The sequence below is a fragment of the Dipodomys spectabilis genome, unplaced genomic scaffold (assembly GCF_019054845.1).
Source record: "Dipodomys spectabilis isolate Male_0828 unplaced genomic scaffold, ASM1905484v1 ptg000046l, whole genome shotgun sequence".
NCBI lineage: Eukaryota > Metazoa > Chordata > Mammalia > Rodentia > Heteromyidae > Dipodomys > Dipodomys spectabilis.
In genome coordinates, this window is record NW_024870723.1 from 429,186 (window position 1) to 442,208 (window position 13,023).

At 49.8% G+C, this 13,023-nt stretch overlaps 1 protein-coding gene across 1 annotated transcript in view; it reads left to right on the forward strand.

The window, feature by feature from the left end:
- The window catches only part of Col27a1 (collagen type XXVII alpha 1 chain), a 131,611-nt gene that overhangs the window by 84,159 nt on the left and 34,429 nt on the right, over window positions 1–13,023 (forward strand). Inside the window, exons 25-31 of the mRNA XM_042678649.1 lie at window positions 141–185; window positions 1,771–1,824; window positions 3,356–3,400; window positions 6,921–6,974; window positions 9,514–9,567; window positions 9,773–9,826; window positions 12,663–12,716. Of these exons, the coding sequence (XP_042534583.1) occupies window positions 141–185; window positions 1,771–1,824; window positions 3,356–3,400; window positions 6,921–6,974; window positions 9,514–9,567; window positions 9,773–9,826; window positions 12,663–12,716 (360 nt within the window). The remainder of the gene's footprint in view (window positions 1–140; window positions 186–1,770; window positions 1,825–3,355; window positions 3,401–6,920; window positions 6,975–9,513; window positions 9,568–9,772; window positions 9,827–12,662; window positions 12,717–13,023) is intronic.

Genomic DNA, 13,023 nt, shown 5'->3' on the forward strand with positions numbered 1-13,023 from the left:
CCCCTAGGCAGTGGCCAGGTGCTTGGTTTCTCTGTGTCCAAGAGGCTGTTCCTCTGTCTATCTCTTTCTTTGCATACAGAGTAATCTTATCAGAAGCTAGACTAACTATCTCCATTTTTCTTCTCGTGTCTTACTTCTAGGGAGATGAGGGACCCACAGGGCCTCCCGGAGTTCCTGGCTTGGAGGTGAGTGTCACGTTGCTGGGTAGGGGATGTGGGATCAGGTGGAGCTGAACACAGGTAACATCAAGCCAGAGCCCCTGAGAGCAACCAGCAGCGAGAGCCTCGGACCAGGCAGAGAAAGTGCAAGACACACCCCAGAGGAGAGGCAGCAAGCCCTTGGCAGGCTGGGTACTGTGTCTCTGTTTTCTCTTTGGTCTTTGCTACGAGCATCTCTGCTGTTCTTAGCTTACTTCAGCAGAGAGAAGCAGTCAAGGCTGGAAGCATGGAAGATTCAGCCAGGAAGTGGGGACTTACTTAGGGGCTAAGTCTGAGTTCCCTATATAGTTCTGTATAACTTTCCAGAAGCTGCTCATCTGACTTCCTCCATCCCCAAGTTGCTCATACCAACAGCCTCAAACCCCATAAGTGGTTTGGTCTCATATATATATTGGGCTTGAGTTTGAACTTAGGGCCTCATGCTCATGCTCTTTGTGCAGGCACTGTATCAACTGAACTATGACCCCAGGCTTTTGGCTTTAGGTTGTTTGTTTGCTTATTTTCCAGATAGGGTCTTGTGGGTTTTTTTTTCCAAGCTGACCTCAGACTGATATCTTAGTATCAATGCCTCCAAGGATTATAGACATGAACCACCATGTGTAGCTCAATTGTTGAGGTAGAACCTCACTAATTTTTGCCTAGGCCTTAAACCAGTCCTTCAGATCTCTGCCTCCTAAGTAGCTGGAATTGGAGTGTGAGTCATTACACCAGGCTCTCTTTATGCTCCTAAAAAGGACAGAATACTAAAGAGCTTTTGTTTGTATGGGTCCCATTAAAAGTGACCTGCGTTAAACATGTATGAGTACAATGCAAGTAATTACCTGATTTCATGTGAACAAAACTAATCAACTTTACCAAAAATTGCTGTATTTCCCAAATCATAGTTTACTCAGCATTAAAAAAGTGTTTTCATTATCTTTAAGTAGTTTGCCATTCAACAAAGCCATTTATGAATACAGTGTTCCTTGATCAATGTCCCCCCTTTCAGTATTCTCACCCACCCTTCCAGAACCACCCTTTCCCTCACTTTTCTTAATTTTGTGGGATATGTATTGGTTTTTCTTTTGCCATGTCACAAAGCAGTTTACTTGTGCAATGCGTCTTGATCTGTGCGGTCCCTTTTGCAACCCTTTTGAATGCCCAGCTTAAACAAAGTCAGATGGACTCAGCTCTGCCTCTGTCCCATCTGTTGCTACCACGCGTGATGCAGCTTCCAGAAGCTCCATGTACCCTATGAGCATGGCAGTGACAAGGGCAAGGATACTTTGATGCTCCTACGAAAATGATTCTGGCCTCTTGGCCCTCCTAAAAGGGTCTTGGACAGCCCTGAACTCTCTGAGGACCCCTTACATTAACTCCCCATTGTCTTGTTCAGGTGTCATTGTCCCTATTTACTACAAGGAGACCAGCCCAGTGAACAGAAGGCTCCTTGAGGCTATCCCTGTCCATCCAGGGCACCATGACTGTCTCCAACCCTGAAGGAACCTGTACCAGGTTCCCAGAGTTCCTCAGAACCCCTTAGCCCTTCTCCTTACATCTCCTCCCATTGCAGGGTCAATCGGGCAGGAAAGGATTTCCTGGAAGGCCTGGCCCTGATGGCTTGAAGGTGAGGACATCTTGGGGATGCTGGGGGTGACAGGAGAGGGGTGGGCCCCAGAATACAGGGCTCTGTCTTCTATGCCAGTTGTAAGAAGGGAGAGAAAAATGATACGTTTTCTTATCCCCAGTGGGGATGGTGCCAGTGGAGGTGGGGGCATAGGAGCGGAGGTGGGTGTGGACAGGACTCATCTCTGAGGGGCGGGATAATAGGTTTCCACTTGTATACAATATGTTCCCCTTGTGTGCAGTAAATATGCCTTATATTTATTAACAGAACTTTAAAAATTATCAATAAAATCATGCCCACACTGTGCACTGGTGGCTCACACCTGTAGACTTAGCTACTCAGGAGGCTGAGATCTGAGGATTGCAGTTCAAAGCCAGCCCAGGCACAAAAGTCTGTGAGACTCTTATCTCTAATAAACTGCTCTGGAAGTGGTGCTATGGCTCAAGTGGTAGAGTGCTAGCCTTGAGCTGAAGAGCTGAGGGACAGTGCCCAGGCCTAGTGTTCAAGCCCCATGGCTGACCAAAAAACAAAACAAAACCTGCCCAGAGCAGGAAAGGAATGATTCCCCATCCCACGGGCAATCTCACTGGGGTCCCCTTAGAAAAGGATGGAATGTGGAAGAGGTCACTAGAGGAGTTGCATGAATGTTCTAACTCATTCTGGAATGAGATTCTTGGGCCAGGTTTACAGGTGGGCCAATAAACCCAAGGAGAGCAGGAAGGGCCTCTGGCTGCCGTGTCTGCCCTCCCTCCTGGTGAGTGCCTGGCCCTTCTGGGTTTTGTGAACATGAGGTCCAGCGCAAGAACTCAAGGAGAGGACATGGCTGTGCCAGGATGCAGGGAGCTGCATGCATCTCCCAGCCAGGCTTCTGTGGTGTCACTGCTGTCCCTCAGATACCAGTGGGGTTTCTGTGGTGGAAGGCTGACACATCTGAGTGGATTTGTCCCACGTGTCTACTTGCCTCTGATGAGGGCACTGTGGCTACGTGCAGAGCAGGACTTGCCCAGCATGGGCCCGAAGCTGCCAGGCAAGGCCTCAGGAGACAAAGGAGCATGGTCTCCCTTACTACAGCTGGAATCTGAGGCCTAGGACCCTGATACTCTAACCCCAGCACCTGCTCCCTCTGTGGTGCGAGGTCCCCACTCTAGCCCTCATTCTAGCTTACTGTTCGAACTGAAACATTTAATCCACTTCTTTGGGCTTCAGTTTCCACCTACACTACACTACACTACACACACACACACACACACACACACACACACACACACACACACACACACACACACACACACACACACACAGTAGTGTGTGGAGGGCCCAAAGCAAGACATACACATTAGGATGCTAAGCAGGTGGCTGATAGGTGACTAGTGTTCTGGGAGGGCAGAGGCTCTGTCCCAGTACCTTTTGGTCCCCGAAACTCCTAGTCCATCAACATCAATGACAGTGAAGGCCAATGGCTCTGGGAAGTTTCCCTCAGGAGGCCCAGCCTCCCATCTCCCAACCCATGATCCTCTTTGTCTCTTTGTAGGGGGAGCCAGGCGATCCTGGACGGCCAGGGCCTGTGGGCGAGCAGGTGAGTTAGTGCAGGCACCTCGGTCCATCCTCAGCCAGCGTTGGTACCAAGGTCCAGCCCTTCCCTTTGTCACAGAAAAGGAAGTGGGGGGGGGAAGGTATAACCTAAGTGTTCAACCAGTTATTTGGTTAATGGGACATAGTGTAGCTATTCAAGATGTTGTAGAATATTTTACCCAGTGGGGGTCTAAGGGAGATGTGGGTTATAAAGAGGATACTCAGTGAACAGTACTGTCAGAGAGAAGAGATCTCTGAATGAGAATAACTCTGCCTGACTCTGCACGTTTCTTGAGACCTTTGCCCACCCACAGAGTCACATGACTTTGCTCCCAGGTCTGGAGGCCCCCTGCACCGTCATTCCTGTGCTCCACGAGGCCCTGGCCAGTAAAGCAGAACCATTTGCCAGGGGCTTGTGGTCTAAGCATCCCTAAATTATAAAGAAGATGAAACTCAAACCAGTGGCTTTAGCCAGCTGGGCAGTGAGGCCAAGGTCTGTAGCAGGGAGGTGGTTACCAGTAGTCATTAGGAAAGTCTGCGGGGGCTGGGAACATGGCTTAGTGGTAAAGTCCTTGCCTAGCATGCATGAGGCCATGGGTTCATATTCCTCACGACCATATCAATGACTAATAGTAATAATAATAAAATATATATTTAGTATTAAATTATACATACATATATGTACACATATATGTATATGTAAAGTCTGAGGATCGTCACCAGCAATTATCCAAGTCCAGAGAAACAGCGCGGGAGTGCTGTGTGATGGGCAGCTGTAGTCCCTCCCACCAGCCTAGCACCTCCTATGAAGCTTGCCTTCTGGCTCAAAGGTGGAACCCACTCGTTTAAATGAGCCCCACCCAGAAAGGGTTTCCTGGAGCTGAAGGAAGAATGATGCTGGGCTGGCTGGGTAGTGAAGCACCGTCAGTGTGGAAGTTGTACGTGATGGCTCTTACCCCGCCTGCAACAGCTGTTGGGGAAGAAAGGAATTAAAGCTGGAGGAGTAGAGATTTTTGAACTCTTTCCAGTGTCATTTGAGCACTTTCTGTGGGAAGCCCAGGAGTATAGAAGGGCTGCCACAGCTTGGATGGATTTCCTGATGGGAAGAAAAAGGCAAATATGATCAGCAGATTCAAGTGCATAGCTTTGCTAAACCAGAGGACTCTGGGAGAAATAGAGCCCCAGAATACTCGACTGTCAAGACACAAGGAGTACTTGGAAATCACTTTATTCCAGGGCCCTAATCAGCTTTTTTTTTGGGGGGGGGGTGGCTTAGATTCCTTTGCCAGGCTGATAAAACCTAGGGATTCCCCCTTCTCAAACTATATTTTAAAGTCATGAGATTTTTTTTTTAAGTTTCAAAGAAAACCAATTATATGGAAATGCTATTATGAAAATACGGCCCGATGTGATAAGCTCGCCTCTCTCCGTCTTGATTAATGTGGTCAATGAGATTTAGCAGCAGCTTTAATGGTCACCTCAATTTTGAAGCAGTGATAAGCCTTCATCGTGCTTTCTGAGATCTCTGCCTCAGTGACTGGCATGTGACAGGGGACAAGACAGGCATTGGTGTCACTGCTGTTACCTCTACTCATATGGAAAGGAAATGCTAAATGGTTAGAGGCCAATAGAAGTTGTGGTGTATTTTTCTGTTCTAGTTCATGGTAGGGAGAACTTACATACACCGAGTGCCCGTAAGTGCCACGAATTAACTGGAATACTTAGAACTTCTAGAATGTTAGAAGTTAGGATGAGGAACTCTTGTTGTCCCTCACTTCAGAGATGAGGCACAGCCGGGCGCTGGTGGCTCACGCCTGTAATCCTAGCTACTCAGGAGGCTGAGATCTGAGGATTGCGGTTCAAAGCCAGCCCGGGCAGGAGGTACCGTGAGACTCCTATCTCCAATAAACCGCCAGAAAACCGGAAGTGGCGCTGTAGCTCAAGTGGTAGAGCGCTCGCCTTGAGCTGAAGAGCTGAGGGACAGCACCCATGCCCAGAGTTCAAGCCCCACGACTGACAAAAAAAAAAAAAAAAAGAAACAGAGATGAGGCACAACCTAGTAAGCACTTGCTATGACCAGTACAGCAACTCCAGGCTACAGAAAGACCTTCACAGCTCTGCCACAGTGACCAACGTTCAATAGAAATGAACCTTGAGGTCACTCATTAGGTGACCTGGAGTGATGCCATCACCTAGCTCATTGGTAAGTCACCTGATCTGCTTGTGTGAACACACAACCTATGGTCTTTACCAACTCTAGGTCTTGTCTCCTTTTGACTGGAGTTTGGGGAACAGATCTGATTGGAGGAAATCTACCCATTCCTGTGTTTCCATTCCTGTGTTAGCCCAGAAACTCAAGTCTCACATCTAGGTTCTTCCACACACTCCTGACCCATATGAGAGCTTGCAGCATTTTCTTAGTGGAGAGGCAGGGGTGGAGTAGTCTGACTTCCTTTGGGCTTTGCTAGGTTGTTTACCTGCTATGCTTATCCGTTGAGAATGATAGCAAAACCCAGTCCATTTAGAAGAACCTCCTGGAACATGGAGAAAAATTGTCACCCAGTGGAGTTCAAAGAGTCAGCGGAGCCTCTGTGTGTGTGTGTGTGTGTGAGTGTGTGTGTGCACCTGTGTGTGTTCATCTATGTGTGCATGTGCACCTGTGCATGTGTGTGCCTGTGTGCATGCATGTGTGCCTATGTATGTGTACCTGGGCATGTGTGTTATGTATGCGTGTGTGTGTGTATGTGTGTGTGTGTGTGTGTGTGTGTGTGTGTCCTTTCAGCAGGCACAGGGGAAGCCTTTCAGAAGATAGTGACAAGGTCTATGAGGTCTTTTGGCAGAGGTATTTCTTTTTTTTTCTTTTTTTTTTATTGTGAAAATACTGTACAGAGAGGTTACAATTACATGGGCAAGATAATGAGTACACAGTATGTTCACAAATAAAATTAAATTAAATTTAAAAAAAAAAAGATAATGAGTACATTTCTTATGAAGCATTGTAGCTCCTCCTTTGTTTCCCCTTCCCATCCCTTCCCATCCTCCCCCCCCCCCCGCCGCCGCTCCCCTCCCCCTCCCCCCCCCCCCCACAGAGGTATTTCTGTAACAGTAGTTCTGTCCTAGTCAGTGACTTTGTTTCTCTCTTTGAAACAATCCCAGAGCCCCAAAAGGCAGGGACAGATGGCCTCTTCCCAGCACACTTCAGCCCTCCCCCTGCCCCCAGCTCCAAACATGGCTACCTCCCAGCCTGCTTCTGGCTCAGGAAGAATGTGCGGCTCCCAGGGATGCTGGCAGCAACCCCAGTGCTCGGCCTTCAAATCAGAACCATCTGGTGGAGTGAGGGAAGTCAGGACGGTGCCCAGAGCCAGGCAGTGTGCACCTTCCATGGCAGACAGGCTGGCTGGGTCACCAGGCTTAGGGCCAAAGGCCTAGGACCTGAACCCTAGAGGATGGAGCGTGTGTGAACTCAGCACCTCTTGTCATCCGACTCATCTTCTTCCCTCTTACTTTCCAAATGTATCCTCTAGGGGCTCCTGGGATTCATTGGTCTGCTCGGGGAACCAGGAATCACGGGAGAGAAGGTAAGCTGCGTTGGGGAAAGAAATAAACAAGAGGTTGTATTTTGGGGATTTGAAAAGGTGGAAGGCAGACCACTCCCCTAGCTTCTCTTTGGTCCTTCCTAGAGCCTGTGTCTCCTGTTATGGCAACCCTAAGGAATCTTCTTGCCCTCCTGTCAGCCACAAGCAGCCTTAGACATTTGGGTGACAACAAGCAGAACTAGCGGCCCTTCACGGCCGCCCACTGCCAGTACCCAACATGGGCAGCAGAAGAGAGAGAGGGATCTGTCTTCCGGAAGAGGCAGGGTGGGTGGTGGTGGTGGTAGCTTTGGTCTCAGATGCCTCCATAGCCCCAGCAGCTTGGTCTTACAGTCACCATGGCCACAGCAGAGCAGTTAGTTGACTTGCTTGAGGTGACACAGAAAGTAAGTGGCAGAGCTGAGCTTTGAACCACGTTCACATGTTCAAAGCCACACTGTTTACTATCTCTCTCGGCCTCACACTGACTCCCAGATTGCTTACAGCAGTGCTGTGAAGCCATTTGCCTTCCTTTGCCTGAGCTTTTCCAGTCCCCAAAATAGGCCCCGGTCTGGAGGGGCCAATGTTATCATCCCTGCTAGACAGCTGGAGAAACAGTCCAACCTGGCCTGGCTCTGCCTAACCTAGTAGATTCTTCATCATCTGGGGTCCCAGACCTTCTAGGGTCTACTGCCGCTCTTCTTCCTCTTCCTTTAAATGGTAGAATATATATTTAAATATGCCTATCTTTTGACATTGAGACTACAAAAAGCTGTCCCCAAAAAAAGCAAAACTAGAGAAGATCTTATGTATCCTTCACCCTGAGAGCTCGGGTGTTACCAGCTGAGATAACCATCGGGCTGTATAAAACCAACTTGGCCATTCTTTTGTAGTCCATGGGTCTTCTATCCCTTACCTACCAACATCCAGCCACCCAACTGCCTTCATCCAGGATACCTTCTCATTCCATTCCACCTCCCAGTCTTTTCATTGTCTGGCTCACCGTTTTTTCATTCTTTTTAAAAATACTGTTGTTATTATAAAAGTGATGTACAGAGAGGTTTCTACATAAACCTGGTAAAGAGTATAGTTCCTTTTAGACTACATCACACCTTCCCTAGCTCTCTCCCAGTGTTTCCCTCCCATCCTCACCCATAAGTTGTATAGTTCATTTTCAACACCGTATCTAGTGAGTGAGTACCCTTGCTGCATTTGTTCATCCTTTGTCCCTCCATTTCTTTGCCTCCCCTTATCCCCCCAAAGGCATATAAATGAACAATCAGAACAAAAAGAAAAGAAACCTCTTGTTTCCATTTCCTGGTGTTCATTTTGATAAATATTACTTTGTATGATCAGATGCACATAGGCATTGCATGTCTGGCTCACTTCTAATGAGCTTCTGCCTCAAGTGAACCTCTCTGAGAGGACCTTCCTCACCACCTGACCCCCAGACTGGCCCTGCCCTGTGCTCTCCCTCCTTGGACCCAATCTGGGTTGCATCTCTCCCAAAGTTCCTGTCATTTCCCTGCCATTCTAGCCACTTGGGTGTGGACTGGTCTGTTTCTGCTTTTTTGTTACCCAGAGTTGAGGTCTGAACTCAGGGTGTCACACTCACCAGGCATGCACACTTGAATCATACCTTTATACCTTTTGTTTTAGTTGTGTGTTGGATAATTTTCTATTTTTGTCCAAGCCAGCTTGGACTGTGATCTTCCCATTTGTACCTCCCATGTAGTTGGGCTACCATGCTTGTAACCACCATGCCCAGCTTATTGATTGAGAGGGTCTTGCTAACATTTTGCCTAGGTTTACCTAGAACTTTATTTCTCCCGATCTATCTCTGACTTCTGAATAGCTGGGATTAGAGGTATGAGCCGTAGCATCCAGCCTATTTCCACTCTTCATTTGAGTATTTTGGGCCTGACAGATAGAATTGGGCACATAGTAGATGCTCTTTGCTGCCTGTGTGGATGGAAAAGTGGCTGTCAGGAAAATAGAGGCAGGATGGAGCTTCAGCCTTCTGGCTGTAGTTTTGGCTGATGTCCCTGCTCTCTGGCTCTCTAGTCTGATTGGTCTAGAAGGAATGAGTTATCTCTGATTCCCCCAGATCTCTTTTTGGATCGATCAGTGGGTGAAAGACCTCCATGATGTTTTCTGCCCCCAGGAAACCTAGCCCAGGGGATTCTGGGTCTAATGAAGACCTTGTAATGTGGATCAGGATCAAGGGGCAGGGGGCAATAGTAATTAGTGCATTCTTAATAAGAACAGCTCTGGGCCCAGTGATACCCTCTGTGTGGTGAGCTTCAGGAGGCTCTGAGGCTACTATAGGAGCCTCTGAAGGCCTGCCTCCCAGATCTGGCTTAAGGCTTTGGTTTTCAGCAAGTAAAACCCTTGCCAATGACGTGGCTGTGAGCAAAGCAGGGAGTCTGCATAGACCCTGAAGTCCTGGGCCCTTTTGAGTCCCTTGGAAGGACTACTGCGTGGGCCCCCCCAGAGCCACCTGCAGCCCAGCCATGACCTGTTGGTATTGCTGTCTCCACCACAGGGTGATCGCGGCATGATGGGGCCCCCAGGTGCACCTGGACCCAAGGGGTCGATGGTAAGGAGTAAGTCTGCATCCTTTTGCCTCTGCTGTCCCAGCCTAGGTGACACTGCTCCTTCTACCTGCCACAGGCCCCAGACCTCTCTGCAGGAGGCCTAGCTTTTTTCCCTTGTGGCTCCTGGCTGGGGCTGAGTGGCTAAGGTGGGGTTGCAGGAAGAAGAGGCACTTCCCTCGGCTGATCCATCCTTTTCCTTCTTGGCAGGGTCATCCTGGAATGCCAGGTAGTGTCGGGACCCCTGGAGAGCCTGGGCCCCCGGTAAGCAAAGCCCTCTTTGTCTCTGAGCCAAACACATGGTCACAAGTGAGGGTATAGAATCTTGAACTGGCATGGAAACCCTGCCTACCCTCTCTGGGGAATTAATCCCCACACTTCTCTGAGTCCAAATTTTTGCTCATCGGGAAAGTAGAACAAATAATTGGGGCAATGAAAATGTAGCTCTGCGGGTTAATGAAACTGGGGGATAGATGCTCATCGCGAGTGATATGTGTCACTCAAGAACACCTTGATCATCCGGATGTTGGCAGCTCACGCCTGTAATCCTAGCTACTCAGGAGGCTGAGATATAAAGGTCACCGTTCAAAGCCAGCCCAGGCAGGAAAATCTGTGAGTCTCTCATCTCCAATTAACCACCAGAAAACCAGAAGTGGTGCTGTGGTTCAAAGTGGTACAGCGCTAACCTTGAGCAAAAGAGCTCAGGAATAGTGCCCAGGCCCCAAGTTCAAGCTCCATGACCCACCAAAGGGAGGTTAAAAAAAAAAAAAAAGAACACCTTGGTCAGTAGCATTACTGCTCTGTCTGTATCTGAGCCATGTCAGCAGGAAGCAGCCGTGCCTTTCATTCTGAAAGATCAGGACAGAAAGAACCCAGTAATCAAGACATGCTTGCTATGGAGGGGCTCTGAGCTTGTGATGACAATAGAAGACTCAGGGATGGTCCTATATAAGGATCTCAGGCGGAGAGATAGGGAGGGCTTCAGGACTCCAGACTTAGGACCCCCTTGCTTGTGGACCCTCTGCTTCTGTGTAAAGGAGGGTGTAACTTCATGAAGGGAGTTGACTTCAGTCAAGATTAAAGCTCCAGTCTAGGAGTCCCAGAGGGTGAGGCTTAGGTACTTGGACAAATATGGGAAGGACCACCCTATGACAGCTGGGAACCATGGAAGAACTGCACATACATGATTCTTGGTGGCCAATCAGGGAAAGCAAAGCCAACTCTGACCCCCAATGGTGTGCCAGACATACACAGCCCCAGAGGTGCAGGACTGGTTGGAGAGTCCCTGTCTAGAGTGATTGTCAGTGAAAACGTTCTCTTAGTCATTAGCAAACTTTCACTGAGTGCCCCCAGCACTCCAGGCAATGCTAGATGCTGAGGTAGGATGTGAAGGGACTCTTCCCAGGTGAGAGACTGTACAGAAGTACTGCTATCTAGGGCTGATGCCAAGGCTCAGCGGATGCCCTGTCATCCCTGTGGTCCCTTAGATGACGTAGAAAGTTCTGGGCAGAGCTGGGATCATAGCCGTGATCTGGGCTCTCTGTCACTTGGTGTTTTTCTCTGAACATGAGGAGGATGAGAAGCACACTTGACCTGAGATTGAAGGAGCTAAGGATGCAGAAACGGGACTGTAGGGGAGAGAAGCAAGAGGCCAAAGGACCGGTGTTCTGCTGGCTGGGGCTAGCCTAGTGGCCAAGGCTGCCAGCCTGGAATCCCAGTGTCCAGTGTCCCCACTCCAGAGGCCGCTAGCCCCTTTCCTCTAGGCTCAGAGATGGAAAGACTGGAGCCCACTAGCATGGGAGGCACCACGCTGAAGCCGCAGCTTGGGGTCCATTGCCAAATTCTACCTCTTGTGTCCCTGGCCTAAGTCTCTCGACATTTGTCCAGTGAGAAGAGAAAAGCTGGAAAAGAGGTCACTGGGGCAAAGTAAGAGGCTGGAGGTGGGACCGGGAAGGCAGTGGGAACACCAGGCTCTATCATGGCAGGAACTGTTAGCTATCATCGCTGCACATGGGAGTTGTCCAGCTATTGCCACTGAAGGTACTGGGCCTATCTCATTGGCCTTTTCCCAGTGGCACCGATTCCCATATTCTACAACAGTCTACTTAGCCAGCCAAGAATATTCCCCACCCCCACCCCCCATTTCTCAGTACCTGAGCTGGCTCTCACCCTGGGTCTAGCCTCTCCCTACGTGCAGAGAGAGAGCAGACATATGGCAGCCTTTTCCTAAGGACCCACTTCGGTCATATCAGTGTCCTGCGGCACTAGCTGATAGGGACACCGTGTCACAGATGAGAAAACCGAGACCCAAAGAGTCTTAAGCACTTGAGGCGACCTGGTTAATTGGTGGCAGTGGCAGGGTGTGAAGACTGGACTCCCAGCACTTCCCAGTGCTAACTGGTTACCTCACCAGCCGCTGCCAGACCTGCCTTTTTATCCAGGCAGGCCAGGATCATGCCAAAGCCCCACCCACTCAACACCAGCAGTAGCCAGCAGAGTCTGTGGGGGTGACATGGCTGCCAGAGGATCTGCCCACGCTGGTCTCTGCTTAATGAGATCTGCCCTGTCTCCTGCATACTGCAGCCCCTTTGCTGATGTTTGTGCCCACTCTGGTGCTGAGAAGTCAAAGAAGCCAGCCCACCGGCTCTTTCTTCCCCTCCTTTCCCTTCCTTTCTCTTCATTTCTTCTTCACCCTGCTGGGGACTGCTCTTTTCCTTCCACCCCTCCCACTGCCCTGCCCTGCCCCCACCTTTCCCTTCTCCTTCCCTATGACCCTTTAAGGGTCTTTTTTGGTGTCAGGGTAAGGGGACAGCACTTGGATCCCTGCTGGGGAGAAAAAAGGGCACATGTTTTAAAGAGACTGTCACACATGTCATATAGCCTCTCATTGAGTTTGAGATAAATAAGGAAGCTGCTCTCCCAGGGGAGGTGTCTGCTCACTGCCCCCAGGAGCCTAGGAAAAAGTTTGCCTTTAACTGGCCAAGCCTAAAAGTTGTCTTGAATATGGGAGCCCCTGGGCCAGGCTGGACCACCCAATTGAGGCTGCAGTGACCCCTATGCTGTTGTTGCCCCCCTAAAAAGGGTTCTTCTCCTCCCACAGGGTGCTCCTGGATCTCGAGGCCCACCAGGCGTGAGGGGAGCTAAGGGTCGCCGGGTAAGTCAGACCCACACCTGCCAGAGACCACTTCCTGGCCCTGACTCTTGTGATTCCTATAGCATGGCCAAGGTCCATGCTAGCCCTGGAACTGTGCTGGGCCTGGGCCCTGGGGCCTTGTTCTGGTCTGGGTTGGAGCCTCTGGGTCTTGCAGTCTACTGGGCACCAATGAGTTCTCTGGTCCACTCATTCACATCCAGCCATCATTTCTTTACCATCTGCTGTGGGAGGCGCTGCAGAAACCTGGGAGAATGGGGCAGGCAGTTCCCCTGCCTGGCCGCCTGGGCAGTCAACAGTTTGACAGGCC